The 24342-nt window shown below is 36.3% G+C and overlaps 1 protein-coding gene and 1 long non-coding RNA gene across 5 annotated transcripts in view; one reads left to right on the top strand and one right to left on the bottom strand.

The window, feature by feature from the left end:
* Positions 1 to 24342, bottom strand: part of sbb (scribbler) — a 264527-nt gene that overhangs the window by 2265 nt on the left and 237920 nt on the right. For 2 of the 4 annotated variants that reach the window (XM_088195524.1, XM_088195523.1), the window contains exons 4-6: positions 3004 to 3091; positions 943 to 2928; positions 57 to 835 (exon numbers count right to left, since the gene is read on the bottom strand). In XM_088195524.1, the coding sequence (XP_088051650.1) occupies positions 57 to 835; positions 943 to 2928; positions 3004 to 3091 (2853 nt within the window). Of the gene's footprint in view, positions 1 to 56; positions 836 to 933; positions 2929 to 3003; positions 3092 to 24342 lie in introns of all 4 variants that reach the window. The other 2 variants (XM_088195522.1, XM_088195521.1) reach the window with 1 other exon arrangement.
* Positions 13205 to 22858, top strand: LOC148230572 (uncharacterized). Its single transcript, XR_015811117.1, has 3 exons — positions 13205 to 17153; positions 17223 to 17505; positions 17682 to 22858. It is a non-coding gene; the product is annotated as an uncharacterized LOC148230572 (long non-coding RNA).

The following is a 24342-nucleotide window of genomic DNA, read 5'->3' on the forward strand; positions in this document are numbered from 1 at the left end:
TGGCGGCGCTGGAGCCGAAGGCAAAGGCTATTGTCAGGGACGCACTAAGGGCTTACCTCCATAAGTCGTGGGGTATATTGGGTAACCTAACCCCACATGCGTATGATGATGGGTGTGTACGTGACGCTGAGGCGGCGGCGATCGTGCTTCTTTTCCCGACGTCGGTTCCGTCGAAGGTGTCGTAGGTGGCCCGCTAGATTTAGCGGGCGGAGTGGCTAAAGGGCCCGGCGCCGAGTTATTTGTGTTTAAAGGGCCGCTTCCGGGTGAACCGCCAGGACCTTGCGCCTTAGGCGTCGGCGATTTTAGAGCTCGCTCTTGCAACTCGTGTATTTTGTGCGAAGAGTAAAACTGCTGATGATGTTGTAGTAAATCTAGCGCTTTCGACGGAGGCGGCGGTCGACTTAAGTCTTCCGGGGCGTGATACCGCGGCATCGGTCCGGGGTGCAAATACGTTCCGGGGCCGTAAGGACTGGAGACTAACATAGGATTCAATCCTCTGTACATCGGATCGAACGGCAAACCGCCGTAATGCGGAGGTTGCATATACGACGGATGCAAGTAATACTGGGACGTCGGAGGAGGCGGCGGGCCGGTAGTCTCCATAGTCGGTTTTTGTCCCTCTTGCTTGATCGGTTTTACGTCTTCCTTTCCGGATATTTTGCCACCGTCTTCCGTTTTAATCTCCTTGTTTGGCTGAGGTTTTGTCGGCGTTTGATTGTTTTGCGATTTATTCACAATCGGCGATTGTTGAACTATCGAAGGTTTTCCACTTCCTCCGTCCAAATTCATCACGTTGGACTCTTTCCTTCTCTGTTGTTCCAATGACATGTAATATCTGAAAATAAAATACATCAAGTTTTAGTAAGAGATTCCGTAAAACGCGAATAACTATTAAATCATATAAATAAAAAAGTAATCTTTTTAATAACATACAACATATACCTTCGCATGTCCTCGTCTCTCTGATGCTGCGCTTGCTGATGCGCCTGTTGAGCTTGATGCCTCTGGTACAAGTAAGGGTTCATCTGCGATTTCATCTCGATGCTCTCTTTGAGTATTTGATGATTTTCGTTGGGATGCTTCGCTTCTTTGTTGAGAATTTCCGACTTCGGTTTTCCGCTCAATAATAATGGCTGTTGATTTGAAGACGGAGGTTTGCCGTTGCTGTGATCGGCGGGACTCGGGCTCTCTTTGCTTCGATCTCTCTCTCTGTCCTGGTCTTTCAGTTTATCTTCGGGAACCATAGAAACCGGACCGTAACCGGGCTCCATGTTGTAAGGATATCCCGGAGGAATATAACCGTAAGGATAATAATGCTGAGGCATCATTTTCTGCGGGACAATATTGTCCGACAGACTGTCTCGCTTCAAGTCTTTTTCAGATAGATTTTTCACATCGGATAGTTTATTAGGATCATCTTTCAACTTCAACTGATCCGTTGTCGATTGACTTTGCACCGAAGGCACGAGATAAGGTGATTGACCATAGAACTGATACATTCCATAGCCGGGAATAGTGTGAGGAAGAGGACCGCCGTCCGCTTTCTTATCACCCAGACCTTTGCTCTTGTCGGAATCAGAGTCTATTACAGGTGCGGTGTCATCCGATATATCGGAATATGCCGGGCTTTGAACCTCGTCGCGACTAGGTTGTTCGATTCCAAAAGCGGTCTGTTCTTGAGGTAGTGGACTGCCTCCTGGTGACTTTCTATTTTTGTTCTTTTTGATGGCTGTGGTGTTTTGCGGCGTTTTACTCAGCATTCGCGTATCTTGTAACTTCTTATCGTCGACGGGCATGAGGGCTGCGGTCGGTTTGACTTTGAACTGAGAGTTCTGAGGCGACGGAGGTGGACCTTTAGGTTGATTCGACGGGCATAAGTTTTGAGGAAGAAGCGAATTGATCTGCGGATTCGGCTGCACAGGAATTTGAATGTGATTGGTGAGAGGCTGAGCGAGTTGCGAATGAACTGTGTGCGGCGTGTGTTGCAGCGGTGGTGGAGTAGGAGTCTGGTGATTCGTCGCGAGTTGATTGGGATACTGTGGAAGAGCCGTTTCGATCGGACGCACTACAGCCGCCACGGGGGCGACTACTGGCGGAGGTCCGTTCGCCGGAGCGGCCGCAGGTTTACCGACGAAGCCGGCGACTGGGAAGTCTTCCTGCGGGCCAAAACGCAGAACGCCCGGTTTGACTAAGGCAGGTTTTACGTCGACGACTGGAATCGGAACAACGGGAGGAACCATCGGCAGTATCGCGGGAGGAACGATTGGCACTGTGGGAGCTTGCGGCGCCGGGGGCGGCGGCGGTGGAGGAGAAGGAGCACGCGAACTGGGCGCCGGAGTGCCGGCGTCTTGTCTGTCTTCCTTCTTAGGGGTGCCCGGTTCCTGCAGCTTCTCCGGAGATTTGACCGGTCCCATCGGACTCGGGGCCTCCGTGTTGGATTCGTCGTTCTCAGACATGGACGCAATGTCTTTGACTTCGTCTTCGTCGATGGCGCCGTGCGCGTGCGACTGATGGTACTTGAGGCCGTTGATGTGCTTGTATTTCTTGGAGCAGTTAGGCTCGGGACACTCGAGTAGAGCGGGAGAAGCCGGAGGGCTGGCAGGAGTGCGTCTCTTGCTAGCCGGGGAGTCTTCCTCGGATCCTCGCGGCTTTCTCTTATTGTTGGTGCTGGAGACGGGCGAAGAGACCGGTTCGGACCTCGACGCCGGCGGCGGAGATGGCACTTCGCGTCCAGATCCGATTCCTCCAGCGGGAATTCCCGTTGCGCCGCCTCTTCTCCCTTTGGCGCCTCCATTCCGTAATTTACTATGTACAGATGACCGAGTTTCGGTGAAATTGCTGAGATCTCCGGGAGCGGCGGCCCGACCGCGCTTCCCTCGTCCTTTAGGAGTTCTAGCGTCTAATTCCTCAGTCGGAGAGTCGCAGAATCTGAAAGCGCAAAAGCGTGGCGTTATTTCAATTATGAACTTAATGTAAAAGCAACAGGATTAATAAATTACGTACCTCGGAGGCGCCCAGTCGTGTCGCGTACAATCCAATAGCGTTCCGACGTAAGTTTTCCCTCTCCAAGTCACGTTCACTACCAGCACGCCTGAAAACAAGAAAAACGCACCATTATAACGACGTCGTAAATTGTCTTCGTAACGATTGACATTTTGGTACGCTATTGTTTGAGTAAAATAACTTATAATACGGCACTAATCGCTAAGAAAAATTTCGAATCAATCGTCATAGATTGCGGCATCAAAGCCTGTTGAAATTCTTAACTGCGGAAGAAGTGCTGAAAATTTTGCAGTTAAGTAATTATGTTTCTATCGCAGACTCGCGAATGAGGAACGAAGAATTTCTTTTGCCCTTTTAACGTTTCCTTCGATGCGACTCTTTTTTTGGCGGCGATATGCGTTCATCGTCTTCAAGGTCTTCACGACCATCACGAAATCGACCCACCACTTGAAAACCATTGACTGTACACCTTGCGCATCATTTTTGCCGAGTTTAAGACAAAATTTAATGTTAGCTCGTTTTTCCATGTTATTTTTTATTCATATATTTACGTAATTCCGCATGAGTAATAAATAACTCATTCTGCGGTTACAATTTAATACATTAAAATTATAAATTGAATACGTATACATTTAGAATATAGTGATATAATATACATATATGTATTATTTATTAACTTAATTTTATTTGATTTAAGTTGCATGAATGCATTTAAAAAAATGTTTTTACTTTCTTTGCAATTATTCCTATATAATTTTGGTAAATCCTTAAATGTTTTAAATGCAATATATTTCAAAGAATTTTTACCCAACATCACAGAAAATGCTTGAGGGATGTGTAAATCATCGGTAGATTTATTTATTTATTTATTTTTATTCTAAAGTTAGTATTTATAATCGATTTTCCCTCTAGTACTTTTTTGGTTATTTTCATTTGGTTATAAAATTTTCATGTGATTCACAAGAGACTATTACATGCTTATAAAGTGACTGGTGCGCATTGTGGTCAGGCGGCAATATTAGGCCTTATTTTTTTGAAAATCATGAGAATCGGACTGTAAGTCAATGGGGTGAGCGCTATAGGCACATGATAATTTTTGGTATGAAATCGAATATATTGATGTGGAAGACATGTGGTTCCAAAACGACGGCGCAACATTGGATGTTGTGCGTGAAAAGTTCCCAGGTCACATTATTTTACGTTTTGGTGACGGCAACTAGCCGCCAAAATCATGCGATTTAACGCCGTTGGATTTTTTTGTGGGGTTTCGCTAATATCGTGTCTACGCCGACAAACCCGAAACATTTGAGCACATAAAAACCAACATCCGCCAAATTATAGATAGCGCCTGAAATGCACGAAAAAGTCATCAAAATTATATAGAAAGGATCGGCTGCTGTAAAAAGCCCAGAGGCGGCCATTTAAATGATTTTTTTTGGGACAGACGGTAAATATCTAATTTGATTGTGAACAAAGTGTTTATTACTTCAAACGATGTTTACAGAAAAGTTACAATGTAGGCGATGATCGATGAGTGCACTATTCGCCGCAAACGCATCCTATAATTGTAGTCGTTCCGTTCACAATCGTGACTTATGATGATGGAACGAAGGCGATAAATCACGTAGTGCAACGCCGGCGTTTCGCGTCCATTAATCACGAGGCGCATATTCGTTACTTTTAATTCGAAGCCAATTTAGACACGATTAACCGTAATGGACTCGCGTTGCCGATTGATGAACCGCGAAAAACAATTAGGCGCACGCTCGCGTTTCGCGACACACGATTAGCGGTATTCAATAGCGATTTCGAAGCACTCGACAGACACCTTTAACATCACATCTGCCATCATAAACACCTAACTTAAATCGTTTCCGTTTTAATATAATAGTTATGAATTAATAACAGCTTGTGTATATACATAATAATGGAAAATATGCATATAAGTCAGCATCGCGTAGATAGTGCTAGGCAAATAGTGGTTTGCAAACTATCAGATGCCAGTTATAAATACAGTAATATAACATGATTTTGATTATAAAACTCTATCCATTTTACCCAGCTCCCAAGTTCATCATTATCGTACGGAATGCCAATGTTACCTTTGAAAATAGACTATGACTCCGCATCTAGAGCAGATTAGTGGGGCGTACACCCAAAGTTGTCATCTCTTTTTCACTTATGAATAATGACGAAATAGATGGAACTCAAAGTGACTCTGTTAAAATAAACGAAGTATATGTACAAATGTACATATAATTTAGAATCGCAATGTTCATTCGAAACATTAATATCACACCACTAAACAATTGGGCATTCGCGCCGGAAGAGATCTAAAACGAAAAGAACGATAAATGAGAAAAGCAAAAAGCTTTGATTTATTTATTAAAAAAATTCTATTGCATCATATCGGTATTGTGAAGCGAACGTTCGCAATTTACAATATCATACAATCGGCCGTCAAACCGCAAACTCTAGCGCTCGTGTTTGCACATAAAAACGTATCCATAATATAGGATCGCGGGGGCGCTTGTTATGGAAATTGTCGGTTTCCGGTTTACCAGTTCAATTGCCGTTTTGGTGGGGTTTGCCACCCCAAACGGGGGCGGAGAGTGGGCGCTAATTGTGGCACTTATATAGAGCAGCGCGGCATACAAAGACTATGCTAATCGACATCGGGGCGCGTAGCCCTAAGGGTTGAATACTAATTAATAAATCACCCCTTGAAAGTTTAATTAATATAATATATTAATTAATGCGACCTAGGATAAAAACGTGATGAATGAACAGATTATATCGATAATGAATTCATTCAGAATCGATCTAAACCGGTATATGTTTGTTTATACTAGATTGCAAATTAAATTTTATAATTGCTGTATCAAGGCAAAGCATCGATGTGTTTATTATTTTATTAAATAAACACGACCGATTATTACTGTTGGTAATACATATTGCACGAGTTTAAATAATTAACGGAATATAAAATCGGAAACACTGGCTTTTCGATTAAGGATCGCGTGTAGTAGCAGTTTACTAAACCTTTCAGAAAGAAGTTTACTAGGCCTCTCAAAAGAGTGTTAAATAAGAAAGGAGTAAAAAGCCATTAAAGAGCTCGTTCTCAGCATTTGAATCGTTTCATATGTATGTCAAGAAATGTCCAGAACTATTCCTCATATTTTCATCGAAAGACTCAGTTATCAGAAACTATACGCGCGTTGGGTGCTGAAAAAGAGAACAGTCGTGAGCAGTGAATAATAAAATATCTTTAATAAAACTAACATATGTACTATATAATATATTATAATAAATAAATTTAATATATAAAAACATTTATTTTATATTAGGAGGGCTGCACTAACCGCCACTAAAAAAAAAGTAAAATCAAGTATGTTCGTGAATAAAAATCTAAAAAAAAATTTGTAAGTAAAATATGTATAATATAAACAAAATTTACATTAGTCATCCGGTAGGCAGGTTGAGTTCAAACCGGTTTAAATCGAACCGATTATTTTATCATTTTTAAAATAAACGAAAACCGGCATTTTTGACTTGGTTAACCGTTTTTTACGATAATTTTGAAGTAAAGAATATTAATTGTTTTTTAAAAATTATAAATACCGCACAAAATCGATTAATAAATTCCTAAACGAAGCGACAGCCATAAGACAATACCTAATAAGTAGACAGCTGGTCAAGTACCCTTTCAATTATGTAGTAGATTAGCAATACTGAATAATAAATTGATGCATAAGTCTTTATTATTTATTTTTTTAATAAATAAACTGCAATACATATCTTTATAATTTAATTGTTCATGGTATTTATTGGTATATTATAATATATGTATTGAATATATTTCCTCCCAATTTTGGCTATGTAAAAAATAATAATCCATTTGTATTTTTCTTATCAATAAATCTGTTTTTGTCCATTATAATGTATTTTATCCCAAATTTTTCACAATTTATAATATATTTTGTACATCTACTATTCAAATAAAAAATAAAATAATTAATATATGTGTGCCGCCCGGGGACCGCCCCGGGCGATAATTGTTTAGGGGCGGAATTTTCCCGATGGATCGTGTAATCTGGTTTTTAAACTGAATGCGCTAAAAAATATATGTTCACGAATGCTAAGAGCTAATTTGAATATGTGAAAACAATAAACAGTAGTTTAACAAATGGCGTTTTTATGACCCGACCGGTCATAATAAAAAAATGAAATAATTAAATGATTAATAAATTGTATTAAGGAACACTGAGAAAAATAATAAAAAGTCACAAAGTAACAAAGCAGATATTTGTGTAAGGCTCAATAAAATAAATAAATAATAAGTTTACTGGTAACACTACAAATATTTAACCCTTTAATTGCCAAAATTCAATATATCGACCCTCGCTACTTTGGCGAGAACCGAATTGCCGAAATGACTGAATCCGACGTATTCATTGAAAAAATAATCGGATACATGTTTAATAGACTGTAGGAATAAATTACATATTTTTGTGATGTGATATATGGATATTTAGATAGTAATTTCTCAAATAATATATGCATTACTGTGAGATGCTCGTTTATTCCCAATTGCCGACATGAAGAATAAACCGTATTATGGCAACCAGGCTTATCGAGAAAGATGGGCCGTAATAAGGTTTCTCTATATCGACCCCCAGCATATTTTTATGATTCCATCACGATAATCGCACCCGACGAGGCCGCAACAATATGATCTCAGAGATGGCGCGTTTAGAATATAAGCGAAATTGCTCTTTCGTCGAACAAAGGATAAGCGGATCGCGTGTCATCGTTAATAACTCAATCTGCTCGTTATTACGTCTTCGTTTTAAGAAAAAATATGTATATGTACAGCAAAAGACTAAAGAAATATATTAAAAACTAAATCTTTAGAAGCAGCTAAGTCTGTCGAAAAAGAGTGTTGAAAAAATATTTTATAATGCTTAAATTAAAACAGGCATTTGCAACAATTAGGAGATCCATTCTCTACGATTAAACATAAAATTAACTTAATTCTCCAAACTCCAATATGCAACTAATAACGAATAATTAATAATTTTTAATTTAACATATATCAAAGCTATATAAAAGTAATAAAATAATGTTTTTTTAGAATTATCCAGAAATCAGAGACGGTAACAGAAATCTATAAATCTTAAAGTCTATCGATCGCGATCACGAGTTTACTGCAACGTTGATCATTGTCATTTCATGTATAGAACTCAAGCACGATTTTAATTAAGCAATCTAATTTTACATCAGCGATTGTAATTTTAACTATATTAATAATAAATTATCATAATTAATTTTAATATCATATACATATAGTATAAAGATTAACTGGATACTTTAATGAGATATCTGCTGTTTCTTTGAACTCATTCCTGATTTCCTTTCACAATGTTTTTTACTGACTATTTTGTAATAATTGATGCAGAGACGCTGATGACACTTCCCGTCACTGGATGCACATTTAACCAAGTACTACTAGATTGTCGGCATATTTAAGTGTCTCCTTTCACCCCCGGCGATACGATCCACCCGGCGCCATTTCCTTGCGTCAAGTTTCTGTCTCTTTAAAACACATAAATACACACGTACACATAGCGCACTTCCCCGTGTAAATTATTTACAGAGAAGAGGGCAGCACACTAGGGCGAAAGCGAGAGTCGGCCCGGCCCTAATGAATATTGATGTCGCATATTTACATTTTCAAATTGCCGGAATTAGTGGCTCGGGTCCAGATTTCAACTTTTAAAACCAATTTGCGATTCAGCCGAAAGCATAAATGATAATGGGCACGGCCGGGAGAGACGAGTGCTATTATGTCAGTGCTGGCGGCGACCCCGTGTAATATGGTAATGAGGGGGTAGCGGACTCACCCTCCGAGTTATTACCACCTAGCCAGAACCAAACTTCTGGATTTTTGCGACACCTGAATGCAGGACCGTCCTTAGAAACAAACAGCTTTGAGTGTTTACTAATCAAATGTCTTCTTTATGCACTTCAATAAGTCCAAGTTAACCCCACAAGTTCAGTATCATTTATGGCAAGAGATTTTCGTACGTTTTGTAGAAATAAAGCACTAGTACGGTTCTGGCTAAGGGGTGAATGAAAGGAGGTGGGAGTTTATGGGGGTGAGAATTTAAGCTGCGGCCTACCCGGAACGTGTTTATGTACCCAGAGCTTCATTTTGCTCCAATAACAACGCGACACAAACTTCACATATCCGTTTTATAACCACCATCTTGGTTTCGTCAGTTCACAAAAGCGGATGGGTTTGTTTTAATCACGGTCGTTTATCGCTTATCAGTCAACGACATGATGATCTATGATCTAACGATATTCGTCAGAAAATGGGTTATAAACATGAAATAGTTTTTTCATTTACTTCATTGCTTTATTCATATATATATGTACATATGTGTAGCATATTTTTATTTCAATACAATTTTCGATCATCGTTTTTTTTATTTCTATAGACTCACTACTTATCAATTACATAAAAAGAAGAAAATATTACTGCTGTAAACTGCTTGAGTGTTTGAAAAAATGCAGATCACAAATTTCGTTTTTTTTATCACGTCGAGGTCATCACTTTTTATCTATTCTGCTATGAATACTATATTTATAAGCAATGATATTAAAAAAAATTGCATGCTTTTTAACAAATATTTATTTTTTCAAATAAAAATTTAAAATATTCAAAATATCTTGATTTTTCGAGGACGGTTAAAACCGGTTAACCGTTTTTTGATTTGAAAAAACTGCGATTTTTTAAAAAGCCCTACTCTTATCCTGCTTCAGTGTCTCTGTGGAGTCTGCCCTGATGTGATCAAGTGTCACATTTTTTATCACTGATCGTTTGTAACAGCTCTGGCGAATCGCAGATTATGATGCTTCCGAACCAATTACATCGTTTCTTGAACACATCTTCAAAATGTGTTTACGCCTCAAGAGAAAAAACGGCCCAGATGGCTAATTTGGGGATCGACAATCTGTGAGTTTGAAGAGAGATCTCTTTTCGTTGTTCAAGTGGTCGTTAACGTGACTTCTCAATTTGTTATTGATTGCGTAGATTGTTTAACTCGGCCCCCTTCACACACACACATACACAATATTTGGGATTGTGAATGATTATTGAAGATTACTTACAATAAACGGCCATGGCGACAAATGTCAATGAGAAAGTTACACTCTTGATTTCTATTGCTGCTTAATATTTTGACAGATGTAATTAGCACACGTCCTCCTTATGCATATGAATGAGCGCCTTAAGATTCTGAGAAACTGAAAACCACCGCAGGAAAACATTTTTAGTTTCTTAACGACGTTAAAAGAGTGGATGAAGTGAACTTTTATGGGAAATAATATCCTAAAATTTTGTAAGCATTCATCGTAATATTTACTTGTTAATTAAAAATATACATTATATTATTTTACGTGTTTAAAAAGCCTGTCGTGCATTTCAATGTCAGATTCGATCAAAATACTTCCCCCAGTTCGTTAAATCATTTTCCGCCCGCCTTTACGATTTGTCATCGTCTCGGGTGACTTCTAAGCGAAACACACACATACAAATTTCCCCCATTTTCCACTTCCGGAAAAGCGACGGTGAAAAAGTGGCGTGCTCTCTTTCTCTCTTCCCTCCCTTCCGCTCGCTTGGGGTTTTATTTTTATCGACGCCGTTAAAACTTTTGTCACGCATGCGAAGTTCTCGAGGAGCGAACCCGATCGGGCTTTGTTTTATTGCCGAGTTTAATATTTGCAGGCGCAGCATGCGGCCGGAGAACATAAAACGTTTAATAACGAACCATCTGGAACGAGAGCGGAGCACGAAACCCGACACAAATTGGCTTTGATCGGAAATAAAGTGTAATAACGTGTGCGGATGCGTGGCGAATCGACCTAACACTAAATTGTGGAAATTGCATTCGGGTATTCCGACGCTAACCCGATCATGATGATGATACACACTCCCTTTGTATACGTATGTACATATACATGTACGAATGTACCGACTTGTGTCTGTTTGTAAGCCATTCGCGTATTTGCACGAAATGTGTTTGCTTTTTGCGATGGTCTGGTTTTGAGGTCGCTGCGACTCTTCGGAATTGGCGAGCGCACACACATGTAATAAGTATATTTGCTCGCCTTGTTTTCTGAAGGATATGAACATATTAAGAGAACGGAGCACAAATATTTGATTAAATCTTGCGGTGTACGTTGTGAGACTACATTGTATCCGATTCCCTTGGTGTACTCACTGTTATGCATGGATCATAAGTAAGGCTTTTAGTACTGGTATCACGATACTTTTTTGCTGTTATGTTATGTAGACAACATTGTAATAATTCAACCTTTTTTTGTTAACCTGGAATGCCTTTATGTACATACATACATATTTTATAAATATCATGAAGCATTGATATGGATAGGATTATATCCCCATTGATATGCTTTGTAGACAATATTCTGTGTGTTGTTCTGGAAAGTGGGATATCGAACTGTTATCTGAAAATCAAAAATATTTTTTTATTATATTTGAAAAGAATGTATAGCTTAAGTTAGTCCTTTTTATATTTATGAAGCAGCGTTAAAATTATTTCACCTCAAACATTAATAAATAATTAGTTTTGCTCCTTGTATTAAAAATATGTTCCAGCATTGAAAGTCGTAATCACGTGGAACTTCACCACTTAAAACTACTCAAGTGTTTTTCTTTCAAAAATATATTGATTATTCACCCACGTTTACGAAAAATATACATACATAACTTGTATTGATCGAATACAAATATCTGTCAAATGTCAAGTCGATTGATCAAGTAGTTTCTTGTAAAAAGTTGTTTAATTAATAGATAAAATTAAACATCGTGCTGTGATAGTTTTTTGTTTAATAAAAAAAGATCTATTGCCAACGGATTATTTTAAATAAGATAAGGAATATATTGGGTGATAGTGCAGCTTTTTTACAATCGAAAAAAATGTGCTAGAGAATTTAGACGTGCCGATTGCGCATATAAGATTTGCGATTTTTTGCGCATGTAAGAATTTTAATAGTATATCGCTGAAATATATGTAGCGCCTTAACTATAGAAACTGTAAATAAAACTTATATTTTTATTATTAAGTTTGTATCTACACGTCGTTGAGAAAAAATAATTCTACAAAGACACAGCTACCTCTGTGAAGTAGAACGGCATAGGATGCACAGGGTTTCACTGCGATTTTTGTGTGCTGGCAAGCAAATTATAAAATATATGTAACGCTCATAATTTTTTTGTAGTACACGTGCTCCTAAATATATATCACTAATATTTTAATTTACCGTAATATTTCGAAAGCCTGAAATAGTCATATCGAATATCAGGTAATTAACTGGTTGATTACAAATGTTTTAGGACGTATGTCACTGAATATATTCTTAGCTAAATAACTAGTACACACCAGAAACAAAACAACGAAAATTGCGATTCACTACCAGTGTGAAAGGTCGAGTCTATTTTAAGATTATATCTTTCATATTCTGAAAAGCAAAGTGTATTATTTTTTGTGTATTGAAATAATACAATTATTGTTTTCGATCATCGTGACGCATTGGGGTAATCTGTTAGCATCATAAGATTCCCTATCGAGCTCGACGGTTTACCGTTACATTCTAATTAGAATCCACTACTATTTGCCTCTCAGCCATACACCGTGGGGGTGTTACCCTGCGCTTCTAAAGAAATATTTACCATTTTATTTTTATTATATAATAATGCTCTTTTTTTATAATAAATATAAATATTTTATTGCTTTTGGAAACAAAAATAGTAGGAATACATTTAATAATGACTATAATAATTATATTTATTTAAAATATCGTTAAAATTCTGCACAAAATTAAAAAAAAATCAGATACATAAGTAGTAAAATTATAGAATGAAGTTAGTGGTATTGTAGATTAATCAAATTTATGTATTTAACAATCCAGAACTGCCGCCGATCACCTAGAAATAAAAGTGGGAGTTGTGTCGCATGCAACGAAGAAAGAGATAAAGCATGCTCTTTCGTGTAACGGTACTTCGTCCAGATGACATGGGAATCTTATGAAAAAATTTGATTACGATGGTCTTAATTTAATTTAAATACATATAGTCAGGCCTACCGAGAGGGAGGGAGATGGGACTTTTGCATTTTTTTTTCTTTCTTTGAATTTGGTTAAAAAAATGTACGTCATTTAATTAAATACTATGTATCTTATCATTAAATATTTTTTTCTTTAAATGAAAGGCAGTTTTGAAAAAAAGACAGATTGATATGTGAGGATAAAGAGATAATTTCTCTAATTACTTATTTTAAACTTAGAACCCCAAATATTTGTTGGAAAGTTATCGTGATGAACCACTATTTTGGCTCTCTAAAATAATTTGTAAAAAACCACGAGCAATTTTTTTGTAGCTCATCTTTGAGCAAATATACGAATAGTGAATTTGCTAATACAAATATTCGTATAATGAAATCTAGCACCATCAATACCTATATCCGCTTTCCGATAACGCATATATTAAACGCTTAATTTATCATTGTCGCTCAGTAATTCCTGGAATCAATTGCCGATAGACCGCAGGGTAACATCTGTCACCGTTATTTGAGGTTGAACACACTTTAAAACGTACAACAATGTTCACAGCTTTCAGTTTGTATTTGGACGCGATGGGCTACCTAATCAGCGGAGTGTTTGAAGATCTCCCAGTTGTGTAATTGGACGGAATTACGTGGTGCTTACGATACAACGAGCGTAGGAAAAAGGTCGATTGTATAATGAAACAATTAAGTTTGTATATTCCGAGCACGTTTTACTTTGTCGGCGTTGGGCGTTATTTTGAAACTGCGAACGGAAATTTAACACAGGTTTACGACGACAGAGGCGACCGAGAGGATGACTTGTAAGTCAAACAGGGAATTAGGCACAGACACATAAGCATACCGGTCATCAACTTCCGATCAGTTAATGCGAGACTTTGTCTTGTAAGAATATTTATTTGGTAGAAAAGCTTGTCGAACTTCACTGCACTAAGCTGTGTGGTACATACAGAAAATTTATTATTTTTTATACTTGTATTTATTACACAACACACAAATTTATCATTATAGTTATAAAACTAAAATGTGAAGGAGATTGCAACAAACTATAACAGTTTTCAGCTTATGTTTCGGTTTTGACCCAAATTTAAGTATACAGTTTTAGTCGGCCCCTAATTGATCCACAATATATGTAATATTTTATGGTGCTGACGGTGGAGAAAATTGTATTATGGCACGTTGATGGGTTGTATAGGCGTTCGCCCGCATCACTCAGAATATTGTGTTGTTAATGGGGTCGGTAGCGCCCCCTGCGGGCCAATAAAAGTTCCCATAATGTCAATGCTATGACCAAACACGGACCGGAACCAACGGTCCGCTTCGTGCCATCCATAACGCTCATATTCCCGGTAATAAGGGCGGCATTATGTCGAGTGCCAATTCGAGCGCGGCCGACCCCTGACCTCAAAGGGTTAAACGAGTGACCCACCTAAAATGTGTGATTAATCATTTTGACTTTTCAAAAATATAGTGTTCATCTCGCTTTATTAGGATTAAACAAATACATTAAGCGACTGTGAAACTAGCTAGCGAAAGTATCACTCCACACTGGCTATTTCCCCGAGGGGTTCATGCACTCTCCGTTTGCTAAATAAATGGATTATGCTAAATAAGTAACAGGAAACAAATCCAATTGGTCAACAGAAATGCTAGGAGTGGAACTCTCGATCGATCTGCGAAACTGTACAATTTTTAGTACACACTCACTCCAACACAAAGCAATGCTTATCATATTTTTGCATATGTATAGGCAATTCAGGCAGTAAAACGGCAACGTTCAGTATCCTGTGCAGTTTGCCAAGATTTCCGGTTCTGGATTGTATATACTCGGCTACCCATATTCAGCATATAAATAAGGGTGGGTATGGTGGGCTTTTCAGCCCCTGTGTTTGACGGTGTTTAGTCGCAATCACGCATATTTATGAAAACAATTTTATAAATTGAGAAACGGGTAGTTTTCAGATAAATGTGTGTACTGATTTATGAATTTTTCCCTCAGTGATTCGGTTTGAAAACGTGACACCATTTTTATTCTTTCATTAAATTAAGAACTACATCAATCAACGAGTTACTGGCTATATAAAGACTTCGACACGACCCAAGTAAATTATTTTACTGCCGAGTATTATAACACGTATCAGATATTAATATATGTAAGAATGGCAACAAAGTGGCAGCGGAGCGAAAACAATCGCCCCATTTTGCGAATCGCTCCTCAAACAAGAACAATGGCAACACCTTCGAAACTTTTTAATCCCGGCGAACAGAAGTAAACACGGGAGAGGACGTCCGGAAAGAGAGGACTTTGGAAAATTCGCGTTTCGCCAGAAACTTTAATTACTTTCAAAGAATTAGAGAGATCTCTCTTGCTCCCGTTTCTGCGTCCCCCTCGACTCCCACATTTCACTCCCTCGCCTCTCTCTTCGGTCACAACCGAGAGCGAAATTAAATTTAATACCGGCGTCACGATTTTTATTAAGTCCTGCACAAGACATTAGCGACCCACTCTCCGTGACGGCCGAAATTCGTAATTTTAATTGGTAAACGTGGCAATTTGGCCCCCGTGCCACCCTGTACTCTGGAGATTAATTAAATTCGCCCACGAACGTACGCGCGTGTTTGTGTTTTGTGTAATAACACCTCTGCGAACGAATGAGGAATTGTAAACCCATGAAGTGGCACGGAAGCAATAAAACTTTTGTTGACGGTTCGAACAATGCTAAACTTAGGTTTAGGTTAGGCGTACCAGAATACTTGCTAATAAGTATTTTCAACAATGTACAACAATACTATTCAACAAAATCCACTATACGAAAAAGTGATTTGTTCAACATATATGGATCATTTTGAATCTGTATGAGAGATTTTCCCATTCAGATTTAGAGACAATAAAATGTTCGAATATTCGAATATAAGTGTATTCACAAATAGAAAAATAAAAATACAGGTTGAATAATGAATACAGGTTATTCCTGCTTCCGAAAAAACTGCAACTCCGTAAGTTAATCCAAAAATATTACCATAAAAAATACTTCAAACATTAAATTCGTATTGATTTAAAACAGATAATAATAAAATACAAGTCCATAGCTACACAGTTTTAATACGAAGTATGTGCGATTTCTGTAATTTCGGCAATTACAAAGAGGTATTTTTTCCGTTATTTTGTTTGTCGGCTATGGCTTTTATAAATAAAATAAAAATATCAATTTCGCCAAAAAATAATTAGGCTGTAGAAGCGGTAAATCGGAGGAAAGAATAAACTACCTGCGTTGTTAAAATTTTAAAATATTCCACTACTTAATTGATTCATTCTAAATCTTCTATGTAACATGGCATTAGACCCATGCACTACAAAGGGAAATCAACAACTACAAATAAATGGTAAAAACAGACTTTAACTAAAGTCTGTAAATAAGTGACATTTATTTTATGAACTAGTTTACGGTAAATATATGTCACTGTGCACTATATAGTCTGATACTATTTTTAATAATTCAACACGATATTCATCAGAGAGATTAGGAATATTCTGTAATCCAAGAAAAGCAAATTACTCTTTGTTAATGGAGAGAGTATTCATAAAAAAATCTGAGATATCTATATTTATATTAATACTTGAACCTTTTTGCTTGGAACGTTAGGATAAAATTTATTGCTTTCTCAGTATAGAATCTACTCAATGAAGCACTTTTTATAGTTGCTAAGGGGTTGTGTCAATAAGCAGTAAATACTCTGTGACATTCGGCTGCGAACTTTAGAATGACCTAGAGAGTCGCAATCGCGTCCCGTATTTTGCCCATTGTGGTCAAAACCTCAGTCCTTAAGAACGCTCCTCTTGCACGAGCCATCCAGTTTTTCAACGGGCTTCCAATCACAAGGATATTTTTGCAACAGTAATGAGGAGCTGAAAAAATGTATGTGGAATGGTGCTTATTATTTTTAAGTGGTTTTCAAGTCATGATTGTAGGATTAATAATAAACAAAAATAAATAAAATGTAAGAAAATCTGTGATCAGAAGTATAATTATATATTATAGTAATCACTAATTACGATCTCCCAAACAGGAAATAATTTAAAAGCACTAAGGTTCATATGGGATTTGAACCCATGTCTCTCAAGTATTGCTCAGTGTCTTATACCACTGATCTACCATGCTGGCTGATATTTTCTTCATCTTTACATTGCTCTTTAAATTTATAACTGAATACAAACATTATGCAGATTGACAGAGTATATTTTAAAATATAAATTAATGACAATGTCAACGTACAAAGTCAAAGTTAAACAATCGTATTTTAAATCCTAATTAGAAAATTGGTAGACAAAATGTAAATTTAAGTAGATCGAGCCGTTTCAATAGTTTTTTTTATCTCGTATTTAGATATTTCAGTAAAATTCATAGTTTTTTTCAAAAAAAATTTCGCTTCATTAAAATAGTTCAATAATAAACTTTAATTACATTTAGTACATATTGTATTTATTTAACTGATATTTATATGTATCAGTTGTCTTCAAAAACGTAGTTTTTTTGTTAACAAAATATATACTACTGCACACTATTTTACCTAAATGATAACATCGACCATAAATAACCTAGATATGCTATGAAAATACATGTGTACATACTTAAAAATTAGGTTATTTAATATTTGTAAATGTAATCAAGTTTAATTCTAGCTAAATATGCAATATTATGTAATATGATATGAAAAAAATGATAAGAACGACCGTAACAAAAACATAAAAAACGTACTTAAAATACTATGTAGCATTGTAAGACGTACTAACATATTGTTTAAACACATTTCAATTAACCTTTTTGTTAATGAGCATTATTATATACCATTGTCAAAACATTGAAAATATAGATATTCAATGTGTTGACAATATATGTACATATAATTATTTTATGTCGTGTTTAATAAGTTTATCAATATACCCGGAAGTTGGAATTAGCAGGTATTTAATAAGAAAATTTGAGCTGTCGAGTTTCACCGATGATGATTTTAATTTTTTTGATACATATAATATAAGATATTCTCCATGAGCTGTATTAGCTCATTATTACAGAATTTTTAATACTAGATATGTACTACCTAGCTCAATTTTAATTAATTATCACGATATTCATCCGTGAGATTAGGAAAATTTAGATAAACCTAATCTGTGATGATAGATCGGAATTATAATTATATAATCTCCTAGACACGATAGGAATTTAAAAACACCAAGGTCCGCATGAGATTCGAACCCAGGTCTTTCAGGTCAGAGACTTAACCACTCGTCTATCGTTCAAAAAGTACTATGAATCAGAGCATCAATCAATGAATTATGTCAAAAAGAACTAAAAACAATCTCTTATTTTTTTTTTAATATTACATTGTAAACTGACAAGCGTAAGTCTAGTGCATTACAACGGGGTTAATCTACTGTACTTTAACGGACGGGTGGTGACGGGTGGCAATTGAACGCGGATTGAGCCGCTGTAATAGTTTTTTATTGCGGTTTTTAATAGTTACATGTTGATTGTGTGCTATGAGCGGTCGATGGACGAGGTACGCCAAACACCCGTCGAGTTCCGCCGAAGAATTAATTGTCCTCCACCGCCTAGTTTTGGCCATAATAAATCAATAAATAGTGCCCCACAGTACCAACTGGGTAAGTCAATCGGAAATAATGAACACATAAAGGTAAATTTATTAACCACCAGACCGAATCAGTGACATCTAAATAAATAATTAAAAATGATTTAAATATATTAATTCCTTTGCGGCTGGGAAATTTTTATAAATAAAAATTCGAGTTTGCTGCCTTGGTTCGAACCTGTAGCTTCTATGTTATTAGTCTAAGCCTAACGGACTACGGTATTTTGATTGTGTTGTGATATTTTTTAAAAGATTTTTAATTACTTTAAATCGTATATAATGCGCTTTGATGTTAAAAACGTAATTTTATCACGATTGAACCTCAGTTTTGTGGCGTACGCAATTCGAGCCGACTCACAGAGATTTCTGCCTTTGAAGTCCAATAATCAAGGGTTCGGTAATAATGCTCGAATTCTCGCCGAAAGCGAATCAGCAGCTAGGATGCTGCGTCTGTTATCCGAAATTAAGGCTTCTCGCGCAAAGCGTCAATTACTTCACGCCCGGCATTTCGAATTTGCAAATTGAATTAACGGCCGGACATTTTAGATAAGGCTGGCCGAGAAATTTAATTTCCTAATTCACCTAGTACCGTTTCGGCTTCCAGGGACTACTAACTGTGAAGATTTGAATATATTTTATAATCTAATAAAACATACTGAAGTCAAAACTAGAGCATTTTATTGTTTAATCAATATTGAGCGTATGATTTTATGGTGTTTTTTTAACTTCATGCATTGGGTTCATTCAGTAATTTGCAATTGCCATTAGCGAGGCGAAGCAACGCGATACGAACAAAAAAGAACAATTATATAATCACGACATTAACGAGTTTTGCTATATACATATATATTATACAACAAAGGGTTGCTATATATAAGGTGTATATATAATTAACTAATCTTTCGATATGCAGTTTATTATTCAGGCACTCTGTTTTCATATTATTTTATCGAATACATCCGTCATGCTATAAAAAGCGCATCATTTAATATTCAACGCGCGTTCTAATTTTTTATAGGGTCTTCCAGTACCCCATCAATTCTAACGCCCCCATTCAAACCATCCTCTCGCATGCATTTTAATGAAATTTATTAAAATTTATACGCCGTTAACCAGAAGCTGATTAACACATAAAAGCATCATGCCTTTTGAGGCAAAACAAAAAAAAATGACTTGGGGTGTAAAAAAGGTCATTATATGATTCTGTCATGTGGCCACAATAAAATAATCATTTGAGTCACTGTCGCTTTACAACTGGCGACAGCTGCTACTAAATCGATTAAATGAGGACACAATTTGGGCCTTTCGTGACAGGGTCGAGCGACGCTAATTTTATATAACGTACGACAGTACAAAAGTCGGTTCGTAAAGGACCAACTTACACGGGTCCGACCTGGGCGGCCGCCGAGCGTTCTTAGATAATACAATATGCCGGTTGACATGCGAATTTATACATACTTTCGCAGTTATTAATCGTCGGCATGTCGATACAAACATACACAAATATATGTACATATACACGCGTAAAAATACGTTAATTGTTGTTTCATGCGCGATCGTTATTATTTCATTACGTGCAGCCACAATAAAATACGTGTTCGTGCCGGGGTGTAATATAACATGTCGGCTGTGAAAGAGACGGAGTTATAAGCGAGAGCGAAAGAGCGAGAGAAATGTATATATAGTACCGAAAGCATTCATATCAAAGTGTACCACGTCAAAAATATTAATTCCGGCGGACGTGCTCGTTTTGTGAATTGCAACTTTGTAAAATGTTATGCTTACAATTAATTTATTATTGCTACTCATCCACAATTTAGCTGTTGCACAATCAATTATGCAAAAATGTATCTTTCTATGGTGTTTAATTGAACATAAATATGTTAAATTGTATCAGTGGTGTTCTACAAAGATCACATCTTGATCCAATCATGATGATATACTATAACACACATGGCTAAATGGCGGCTCGCGAGCCGCATGCGGCTCTTTGGTATATTTAATGCGGCTCCACAGTAGCGAGCTCGTAAGATTAGGTAAAACCGAACACCTGCGATGTAATGTAATAAAAGTGATTCTAGATTTCCGCGGTATATAATTTTTCATTACGTAATTCACCGTGAATATCTTACAGCTAAATATTTCAAATATGATGATGTTGTCAAGACGATTTTACAGAGTATAAATTACATTAAAACCAATGCCGAATTATCGAAAAATGACAAATCAAGAATTTTCAGAGCTTTTTTTTGTTAAAAATTAAATTGGTACGAATATTTTTTAATGTTTTACAACCGCTGCATAAATAAGGTCGGTTCATGACAGATGCTTAAAAATATGCATGCTTTCTTGGAAGCCTGCATCAATAGTCAGATAAAAAGAAACCGCTCCGCATGAGAATCAACAGATTGTAAAAATGTATGGGGGCTTTTCAAAGAGTTGCGCTATAAAATTTGCCTGTCGGCGAACTTGAATCTCATTTATTCAGTTATCCAAAAATATGTTTTTTTCTTGTTAAAAATATGAAAAATGTAAAGCTTTTATTGACATATTTTTTACAATTCATATACAGAAGCATGAAATTTCTTCGTAAGTCGACGCTCTGTAATCAATCGAAGTAGATTGATTCGTTTTGGTCGAAGATCTGTTTATCAATAATATAAAGATATTTACAATTATAATGTATTATTAAAATCACATACTACATATTGCATATATATTTTTATTTATCAAAATCTCTCGAGAAAATCGAGAAGTGAAAATTCTCATTCACTCTCTCGTTACTATATATGTAAGTATGTATTACAAATGCAATACAATTTTTATATAATAGTAAGCGTACTATGTAATGAATTGCATCGTACTGGGGTCCTGTTGAAATTCTGCTGTCCTTTGTATAGTATTTAATGGCTGCGTTTCTATCGTTGCATCATATGCCGACTTATATTGTACTAACCCTTTCAACGCGAAGGCTTTTACTTTTTTCTGGAGTTATCTTATATATAATTGTTTTAATAATTGTCATTCTGTAACAAGATAGCAGATCAAGGTGGCTAACGAACTTATCCAGGATATGTACAAGGTTGTCAATTTAAAAAAAAATATATTAAAACTACAGCAGTTTGAAGAGAAGAAAGAGTTGATTTGTAATTTACTTAACTGTGAAATTGTGTATTTTAACAGTAATGACTTTATAAAAATATTGAGATGTAAATATAGAGAAAACACTCGACACTCGTGCTAAAACGGAAAGGTTAATTACTATACCTCTCATCTAATACAAATGATTCAGGTTCTCAATAACTCACAATCATACAAATCACTTCGCGCTTTATTTTTTAATCACTTTTTAAATACCGCCACTTATGTAATTAAAAAAAATAACATAACTATGTCATTACTGCACCATGATGGAGAATAAAGTTATTATGACAAGTTGTTTACGCTGCCATAAAATCGTTATAAGGTAAACAGAAAATAAACGTTTATGTGCGCTTCTCAAAGATGATTACATAAACAAGGAAACGTCAATTTTATTAGCTAACAAATTACCCTATTGACTTGCTTCAAAGAAACATTTTATTATAGTATTAACTTTAAAGCAAATAATAAATATACAGCCTCGATAAACCAGCAACACGTTCTGGCGTTTTTCCAGGACTCGTTCAATATCCTACCAGAAATAGATTATTTCTCAATTTGAACGCTGAAAAAACGCATTTAGCTCTGGAAGGACTGGAAACACCTATATATATATTTTCGGCGGTGTTTCTGCGGCCATTTTCCTCGTTGCGTTTGCCACGCAATCAGAGCAAGACCTGAATACTGATATCCTTCCAAAGTCGGAATAGCATATTCCGGGTAAAGGAGAATAGTGATATGAGCGGCGTAACCGCACGAAGCGTCCTCGACGTGACGTAACTTCTTAAGTGATTTCAGCCTCACACAATAACCGCATACCCCTGACCCCGATATAATATTATATGTTTAAAGTGACTAAATGTGGAAAATGATTTTTTTAAACGAATGGTAAGGGTTGGGCGACTCTTAATGACACGTCCATCAAGCGCTAATGGAGCCATAATACAAACACTAAAATTAAACACGCAATTAATTATATGTTATCTTTCGAATGCAAATATTATTGTAATTAACATGTAACAGTTTGACATGCGGCGTTCATAAATATTTATTAAACGCCGCTTTAATAAACAATGCGTTAAATGTAATTAGCATAATGCGCACGCGTTTGGGTTTGATATATTCATGTGTGGATTCAGATATCAAATATGAAATAAAACGATTGAATAAACAAAAACGAACAACGGTCCAATAAGAGTTGATTTTTTAAGTTAAAAAAATTTATACATGAATATATTTTATTATTATTAGCATTGGTATTTAGTTATACCATCTCGTGCTTCAAATTTTATTACAGCACCAATACGCTAGGCCTTTACGAGCGTGCGAGTTAACCACATTTCCATACCTATAGATACGGCATTTGATCGACACAAAAGTGTCAGATCCAATTACGAGGGATTCTCGGTCCGGGGGTTGGGGGTGGTTATGTGCCCTCGGTCGACTGGTGGGTGGATTTGTGGCTGAATATTAAATTCGGAGCACGCTCGTAAAATTTCTTTCGTCGGGAATACCTTGTGTGTGTCCATATTTGCGGAAAAAATATATAAAGCACATTCTCTCTTGCACCCCCGTTCGAGAGAGGGATGAAATTTACGAGCAGCGGCTCGCGTGCCACGCGCCACCCTACCCCCGACTCATTATTATTATTTTACGGCTTTATTATTATTTTATGATTAAAATATATATTATGTTTGATATTAGAAAGGGTTTACAACCACTGAATCAAATTTATGAATTTAATTTATTCAACTTTCAATTAAGCGAACAGTGTAAAAAATATATAATATAATATAGGCTTCGTTATATATTACACGCACACAATTGAAACTATGTATGTATTTTGCATGGTTATTATTTTTTAAAATCACCATTTCCTCAATATCTTACCTTTCACTGCCAAGATCAAACAAACAAAGTAAATTGAATTATGAGTCTAAGATAACTAAAAAGCTTTAAAAAATTAAATATTATGAAAAATCGAGAAAGGTTATAATGTCTACTATTTCTGAACAACCATCTTCTGTTTTATGTGTGTAACTATTACAAGAACGGCTCCTTGTTACTTGTGTTATATCCTGATCTTCATAGATCTATATAATATTATTATATATGTTGTATATACTGTTTAATGACAAATAATACAACGATATTATTTTCAGTGTGTATTTAATTAAATAAAAAAATGTGCAAAAAATTAAATGGTCATAATTTAAATCCATTTTAAGTTATTTTATTAACAATCTAATCTTAATTATATTATTCAGGGTCAGAATGAATATCAAATGATTAGAATAAAAATAACATACGGACAGAATAACACGAAGATATTCAGAGCGACGAAAGAAGCGGGAATAATGAGAGAGCAGTGGCGGAGAGCACGCTTGGCTTGTGTTGA

The sequence above is a fragment of the Plectrocnemia conspersa genome, unplaced genomic scaffold (genome assembly GCF_051122295.1).
Source record: "Plectrocnemia conspersa isolate PC_06_02 unplaced genomic scaffold, ASM5112229v1 ptg000010l, whole genome shotgun sequence".
Taxonomy (NCBI): domain Eukaryota; kingdom Metazoa; phylum Arthropoda; class Insecta; order Trichoptera; family Polycentropodidae; genus Plectrocnemia; species Plectrocnemia conspersa.